At 39.6% G+C, this 8,643-nt stretch overlaps 1 protein-coding gene across 1 annotated transcript in view; it reads right to left on the reverse strand.

Moving 5' to 3' along the window:
• Positions 1–963: 963 nt before the first annotated feature.
• The window catches only part of sh3bp5a (SH3-domain binding protein 5a (BTK-associated)), a 32,749-nt gene continuing 25,069 nt past the window's right edge, over positions 964–8,643 (reverse strand). Inside the window, exons 5-9 of the mRNA XM_017720967.2 lie at positions 8,240–8,370; positions 6,922–6,964; positions 5,484–5,703; positions 3,052–3,387; positions 964–1,812 (exon numbers count right to left, since the gene is read on the reverse strand). Of these exons, the coding sequence (XP_017576456.1) occupies positions 1,625–1,812; positions 3,052–3,387; positions 5,484–5,703; positions 6,922–6,964; positions 8,240–8,370 (918 nt within the window). The 3' untranslated portion in view covers positions 964–1,624. The remainder of the gene's footprint in view (positions 1,813–3,051; positions 3,388–5,483; positions 5,704–6,921; positions 6,965–8,239; positions 8,371–8,643) is intronic.

The raw sequence follows: 8,643 nt of genomic DNA on the forward strand, positions 1-8,643 counted from the left end.
CAATGGATGCAAATGCACATCCCCCAGAAACCTGTATGTAAGACTGCATGTGAGTCATGTGGTGAGGTCTGTGATTTTGATTTGGCCACAGCCAGTGCATTGTGCTGTTGTACAAGCCGTGCAAAAGTAAGCAGAGATTTAAAATATCAGCCCGTTTAAAATATATTTAACAATTTTAAAATATAGAATTTTAAAAAAATATTGAACAATTAGGTCAATTGTACCGAAAACCAACATAGACTGATCAGGCATAACTTTATGACCACCTCCTTGTTTTACAAAAAAATTTAGCAAAATTTAAACATTTTTTTCCAACTCCAGGCTTCTCCATCCAGATATGTGTACATTTTCAACATTTGGATAAAAGAGATGTATGGAAAACTATCTTATGATTATCAACTTATCACCTTTCAACATATTTCATAGATTTATTTATCCTACATTTTTCTTTTCTTTCATCTTTTTCCCATTGAGGTCCACTTATGTTTGTGTGGCTTTATGGGTCGTAATTCATTTTTACCTGACCATTTTCCAACCTCCCTTTATCCCTTAGAATCAAATAGGTTGTTTTTGTTACTGTGCCTTTAAAATTGATGTATGTAAATGACCTCATTCAAAAAGTAAGCCCAGGCTGAAACACTCCACATAACTTCAGTTCTAATGGGTGGGGCTAAACCTTTGTAAGCTGAACAGGCAGGGATGTGTAATGTTTTTGTTTTTAATTGTTTTATGATATCACAAAAAGTGAATTCAAAATGTTTTGTTTAAAATGTGTTTAAAATCTACATCAGAGTCTTTTATTTAAAAAAAAATGAGAAAAGAAGTGGTTTTCCAAGCTATGGGCCCTTTAAAATAATATTTTCATGTTTATTTTAAAAGCAAAAGTTAGTGTTGCTTCCAAACTTTAGGCCTGTGGTGCCCGGTGTTCTCACTAGGATATGAAAGACGGAGTGCATGCAGGGAAAAGGTGCTGCTGTTTAATATCATGTGACCCAAAAGGATGACATGAGATGCCGCTTGTGGCATGAGCCTATGTTTATTACATAGATAAACAATAATGTGCCGTGACAACACATTGGCCAAGTATGGTAATGAGACGAATGCCGAATATAAATATAGAGCTCTTCACTACTTTAGGTCAACGTTCCATAGTAACATGTAGGATTAAATACAGAGAGAGGGTGGGAGCTTAGCTGGAGTTACAACACAACACAGCACCCACAGAGTCAAAAAAACAAAAAGCTTATACATTAACACTGCAAGGGGGTGTGCAAACTGGACACACAGGTAGATGTGGTCATTCTGTCAGTGACATCCAGGCAGAGCTGCACTTGTATCAGCACCATGTACCACGTCAGGAACACTGCTGTGCTGAGAACGGTCCACCCATACAATATCCAGTCAGTGGTGGTCCTGTGATGGTCATCTCCATGTACATACCACCAGTTCCTACCACTGTCTGTCTCTGGACTCCTTGTAAAACCATCCCTTCAATGAAATGAGAAGTCCATAACACCAAGAGAGTCAGTCTGGAAGGAGGGGGTCGGAGGTGAACACAGACGTTCCTTCAACGCGTGACGGTTTGGCACAAATACTGAAGATGTGATCGAGTCCTTCCTCTGTTTTAAGCAGAGTTGAGCAGCAGCAATGGGGGCGGTGTGGGGTTCACAGTGAAAGGTCCACTCTCCACTTTGCTCTTTTCTGTGTGTTTGAGAGAAAGGCGGGTCATGCTGTCCTCCAAGGTGGTGCTTTTCTGATTGCCCGCCGATGTAGTGTTGTCTCGCCTTCCCTCTGCGCCTTCTGCCCTTTCCCCTAAAACATGCACAAGCACAGGTCACGGTTACATGCAGTTAGAGGCCCAGTATGTGGCACATCCTGTTATTGTGAGTCAGTGATGGCCCTGGATTATTAGTTCAGAAACTAGATTTTAGGACCTATTGATCAAATTTAGTCTCAGCTTTTATCCAGTACTGTGCAAAAGTCAGAACACACTTCATTCCATTTCCAGTCAAAACATCAAGTACAAGTTCTTCATTTTTAGGAGATATGTATGAGGACATTATATATGAAGTAATCCATTAGCATATAGAAGGAGAAAGTCAAAGGAAATTAAGGACTATTAGTCAACAACAGTGAAAGACCTGGTAGACCACCTTCAGATAAACAGCACCTAAAACTTCATCTCTGAGAGAGAGAGGAGAAAATCAAGCTGCTTCACATCTGAAACAATCCACACCCATCCCTCCACTGTCAGAAGACAACTCAGCGCTATGGGTCTGAAAGGATGTGTAGCTGTTCAAGAAGCCTTAGTGAGAAAAGGAGAACAATGGACTGTTCACCCCAGTGTCCAGACCTTAGCACTGTTAATGTATTTGGGATACTTGGACTGTCAGAAAATACAATTTATCCCTTCACATTTCTTTGAAAAACTGAAAGCGAGTCTCCTGAAAAGTATGGAAGCTGTAATGAAGGCAAAGAGTGGACACACTAAATACTAAAAACATTTAGTAATGTATTTAGTTGTAGAGATTTCCATGTGATGTATTAAGTAAGTTATCTGCCTTTTTTCTGAAGCTGAATAATGAATAAGCAGTACTTAATGGCTGTGTTGACTGGAACTCTAAAAAAGACAGGGTGGCCTCTGACTTCAGCACTGTACTCTAGCATGTTAATATTACTGTAAAATTAAGAATAAGTATAGACTGGAATCTCTCAAACACAGTATGACGTGCTTGCTTCTTTTCCCCTCACCCACCATGACGAAAGACACAGTACAACTCAATAACAATAACAGGTGTTTGAATTGTATGTGAATGCCAATGTGCTCACATGTGTTTGGGCAGCATACAGCCAATATTGCCTTATGTCTGCATAAATGTGTCTAAAAGTTTGATGACAATCTTTAAATATTCTAATATTTGTATCATCAGAAAGCTGAGATGTTCCAGTGATGTATAAAATGTGTCTCTGGGTCAAAGTGATTTAAATGGAACAGGTTACGTATAGTGCACTGTGAAAGTCATATCAGTGGCATATATGAGCAGTAATCACCTCTCTCCTGGTCGCACTCAGGTGAAGAGGCACCGCTGCACTCACTGCGAGGGCCCAGCACGGGTGAAACCAGGGCGAAACCCTCCAGGGAGTCTGGCTCAGGCAGCTCCAGATCACCAGGGCAGTGTGAGGGTGAGGGTGACGGAGGAGAGGACGATGAGGGGAAGGGGCAGGAGGAAGAAAGCAGCGGGTAGGGAGAGGAAGGTGAGGGTAGATACGGGCAGGGCACGTCCAGAGGGGCTGAGTTAGAGCTGAAGCTGCAGGTGGACTGGGTCTCTGGATCCTCCTCTGATGCAGCACCGTTACAGCTCTCCTCCTCAAAGGTCTCAGAAATCACTGAAATCAACACACACCTGCATCAGATCCCCACACAGCTTCATACTTTCATTACTTTCTTAATGGTCCCCTAATCATTATAACCTACACTGGAAAATCAAGGTGTATGTGTGTACACTATTACAGGGATCCGAAATGATCCCCTAACAACTATGTACTACATAAGAGCTCTACAGAACACTATTATAGGGAACTAAAGTGGTCCCCTACTCAATATATCCTATATTGGAAAACTATAAAATACTACTACAGGGAACAGGAATGGTCCCTAACCACTATTCCCTACATTGGAGAACTATATAACACTACTATATGGAAAAAGTGGTCCATTAATCACTATTCCCTATATTGGAGAACTATAAAATACTATTATAGAAAACACAAATGGTCCCTAATTACCATTCCCTACACTGGAGCACTATAAAACACTATTAAAGGGAATAAAATGGTCTCCTATTCACTATCCCCTACAACTGAGCACTACAGACAATATTATAGGGAACAAAAGTGGTCCCTAATCACTATTCCCTATATATGAGAACTATAAAATACTATTATAGGAAACACTAATGATCCATAATCACTATTCCTCACTTTGCAGCACTATATAGAACTCTCTTACACGGAACGGGAATGGTCCCCTAATTGCTATTGCCTACACTGCAGCACTACAGAACACTATTAAAGGGAGCAAAAGTGATCTCCTATTCACTATTCCCTTTATTGAGCACTATAATATACTATCATAGGGAACAAATATAGTGTCTAAATCACTATCCTACATTGGAGTACTATAAAATACTATTACAGGAAATACAAATGGTCCTCACTCACTATTACCTAGATTGGAGCACTATTAAAATTCCCTATATTGAAAAACAAAAAAATGTTATTATGGGGAACAGCAATGGTCCCTAATCAGTATTCCCTACATTGGAGCAGTAGAGAACACTGTTATAGGGAAAAGAAATGCTCTTTAATGACCATTCCCTGCACTGGAGTACCACAGAACACTATTACAGAGAAGTGTTCTGAATCAGTAAACCCTGTACTGCAAAACCAGGATCACTGTACAGAACACTATCACATCAAATCCATCCATTCATTTTCTAAGCCGCTTCTCCGTCAGGGTCACGGGGACATCAAATCAAATCTAATTTATTTTTTGGTGACAGTGGCAAGAAGAACCTTCCTCAGAGCTGAGGAAGAAACCTTGGGAGGAACCAAGGCTCACAAGGGGGGACCCATCCTCCTCTGGTCAAACTACCTACAAAGTGATTATACTACTAATATTAACAGTAGTAGTAATAGCTAAGAGTCCACAGAGAGCAGAAGTGGTCCTGTAATCACTATTGCCTGCACTGTTTGTACACTACCTATCGTTTACTGTGGGATTATAATTGTGCACTGTATAATCACCTTTATGTCTTAGGACACCACAAAACCCCCAAATAGTGCGCTATGTAGTGAACTAGGCAAACATTTGAATGTAGCCTTAGAAACAAGCAAGCATTGTTCAGAACCAGCCTCCTTTTGGCATTGATGTTGTATCATCAACAGCATGATACTGCATCAACAGTCCCAAACAAATGTTTTGTTTCTCCTTTCTAATGCACAATGCAGAACTTCTTCTCCCCTTCAACAAAGACGGGCCTGTGCTTCTGCCGAGGGACACGCTCTGTGTTTTAAGTGAACTATTTTATGCCCTTTTCTTATTAATCACACTCCTTAAAGCATACCACTTCCCATAATGCAGAACAGTCACAGGCCAATTGATAACCTAAAGCAGGGGCATATGTTTACTCAATTTAAAAAGACGATCCTGATCTATACTTCCACTCATCCTCTTCACTCAATTTCAGATGCTGTCATCAGGCAGAATACTGTCAAATTACTTCACCATCTCTAGGCTGGTATTTCTTGTTCAGTAATTTTAACACTTTATTTACCTTAATGTCCAAATGTTGTGTTTTGTTGTGTATCGTACGTAGTGTTTATACGCCCATGTCAATGGCTCTCTCTCAAAATTTAATAGACAATACATGTATGATCCTGAATGGAACCCTAACTGTCCTCCAGCAGAGGAGGTCACTCACTGGATATGCCGTCTGACTCCATCTTGAAGTTGGCGATGTCGTCCCCGGCTCCTCCGTCTCTCTCGGCCCCCACTCCACAGCCCCGGGGCCCCATGGCCGAGAGGCGCCGGCGGGCGTGGATCTCGTCTGAGATGGTCTCCAGGTTGCGCAGCGCTGTCCTGTACTCCGCTTTGGCCTGGGTCAGCTTAGCCTGCCGCTCGTCCACTCTCCTCTTCAGTTGCTGCAGGACAAGAAGTCACGTTCTTTACTGTCATGCGCACAGAGGAGTGGGTTCACTGAAATATTCTGTTTTAGCACCACTAACAAAGAAACAGAATAATGCATTACTGACACATACATGTACATAATTCCCAAACAATTCCCAAATGCAGAAAATGTTATTTTTCTGCTGCTTGTTCCCCAAATTTCCCCACTGTGTAATTCTATAAATTTTAGATATTTCATATGTGTATAATAACACACGTTTTCAATATATTACAAATAAGCATTTTTTTCAGGTTTGGACATAAATTTCAATTATTCTTTTGAAGCGGCCCAAAATGACCAGGAATAAAAGTCTGGTTACACTGACTTATATTAAAAGTAAAGTAGTTTTTTTCCTTTTCCTGTAAAAGGTACCATTTTGGAGATTTCATTTCGACAGCAGCAACAGACATAAAATACTTAAAATGTAGATATATGTAAAAAATATCTGCTTCATTTTTCACAATCCATGAGCTGCGGGTGCTTTATTAAGTGACGTTTCTTTTAAAAGAAAATAAATAAATTATATATATATATATATATATATATATATATATATATATATATATTTGTGTGTGTGTGTATGTATGTATATATATATATATAAATTTAGTTGATTTTCATACAAAATAAACAGTAATTGTGCATTAAAATGAGCAGATATAAGTTCTGTGGACTACATATATAGTCTCATCGCTGTTGGAACAAAGCCCCATTTGTGAAATAAACACATACAGTCGTCTGCAAAAGTTTTGATGGCCCTGGCCAAATACCATGTTTTCTTGATATATTCTTGTTGTATATATATTCTCATGTAACATGGTCTTTTTACAAGCAAAAACACTCTTACTGCTCCAATAAATGGTTCAAAACGATCTGCTTAGATGCCGTACACTTTTGCGCAGTACTGCATTATATGTATATTCATGGTAACTACAATACAATGTAAATATATGACATTTAAGCAAATACAGGAACATATGCAGTCAAATACAAGAACATGAGATTTGTGTATAGGAAAGCAAATGAATATTCAGTACTGGATGAAACTCAACTACAGAGGTCAGTTTTCAAATGTACACTTTGGACTAAATATTACTCTGTTTTTTTTGTTGTTGTTCAAAACCAACTTAACAAGTGGCTGGAAAACCAAACCAAACAGGAAACATAACCAGTGGAAGAAAAATGTACCTACCTCAAGCTGAAGGTAATACTTGGCTTTTAATTCAAAATACGGCCTATAGGGGGAGAAAAAGACAGAGACAAGTTTGAGTCCACAGTGCAAGAGAGATCACCATGGCAACAGCGGAGCTCCAGGAGAATAACACTCTGCCACCACATTCCTGAGTAGAAAGCAAGTGAGAGACGGCACATCTGGAGCACATCAGCCTGGCCCAGCAGACCAGCATACAACAACACACAGAGGCCCGAGTGGGGAGAAACCTTACAGTACATACATATTCAACACTTCCCCACACAGTTGACTGTACAGACACTCACAGGGACTAGTGGGCTTATTTTTACACAGTTTCCAAGAGTGCTTAGAGCACAGTTCAGGACCAGTTGTGTTCCTTCTCTAAAGGAAGTGGTCTTTTTTAGATTGGAAACGGGTCAGTTCTCAAATGCAGAGAAATGTGTTATTTTCTGCCCTGGCTGGACAAATAAAACACTAAAAACTGGACAAAATCCAAAACCCAGGCTGAAATGCATCCGACTTTGCAAAAACATACATCCTGACCGAGTGTCCAATTGAAAAGGACAAATGTTTCATAACAAAACCCGTGATTTGTCACCCAAGAGGTTTCTTTTTTTGTTGGGAGTGGGGAAAAATGATTGGTTCTGTTGCTCAAATGAAAGGACAGCAGATAAATTTCAGTGAATTTTCTCAGAAATGCCATGAGATCAATGTAATAAATATATTTCTGAGAAATGTGTCCACATACCCATTTTCAGTGCCATCCATTTTGCCATATTACTGTGCAGAAATAATGCCAGTGAACTATATATGCTTTTAAAGGGTCCATATCATGGAAAACTGAATTTTCTTTTCTTTTAAAAATAGAGTAAACATTGTTAAAGTCTCAAAACATGCTGTTCACTGCCCTGTCCATACAGTCCACATATGGAGGCAATGCTGCAAAAATGCCCTATTTTTTTGTGATGTCACACAACTATATTTTATACACATAGACATACACAAAAACATATTATGTATGTATGTATGTATTATAATGAGCGTTTCAGACCCAGGCTGCTTTCTGAATAAAGGACAATCTATAAGTCAGCCAATCAAAGGAAAGATTATTTACATCAGTCTTAAAGGGACAGTACTAAAAACATTGTTTAACTGTAAAAGTATAAAAAGAAAGGTTGGAAAATGGTCATGTACAAATTATCTCTGTTTTTGGTACTGCAAGACAAACAAATGCCATAAATGGGCCTCAGACAATACGAGAAAAGTGTAGGCCCTTTAAAGTGACTATGACTCAGGGGAGAGAGTCAAGAGTACTGACCGCGACTTGTTGATGGTGCGTTTGAGTTTCTTCTCCAGTTGCCTCATGTGGCTGATTGCTGCGTTGTATTTTCCTGCTGTCTCTCTGTGCTCCAGTTCACTGCGGGTCCTGCTCTGCTCCGCCTCCATCACCTGCAGGAAGTCATGTATGGGTTACATAAGTCATAAAGCAGGGCTGTGTTCAGTTACAGGAATGGTTTGTAACAATTGTGGTTTTGGAAAGTATGTGGTTTCACACATTTACTGTGCAGTACAAAAGACCACCCTTTCGTCTAGTTTCCAGCCAAAGTCATTAAGTACAACCTAATATTAACATTAACTCAATTTAACATCAGTTTAATTTGTCCACTCTTTACTTTTGTGTGCCTTAAACAAAACCATCCCCACCAGATAAACAGAACTTAA

This window comes from Pygocentrus nattereri, chromosome 1 (genome assembly GCF_015220715.1).
Source record: "Pygocentrus nattereri isolate fPygNat1 chromosome 1, fPygNat1.pri, whole genome shotgun sequence".
Taxonomy (NCBI): domain Eukaryota; kingdom Metazoa; phylum Chordata; class Actinopteri; order Characiformes; family Serrasalmidae; genus Pygocentrus; species Pygocentrus nattereri.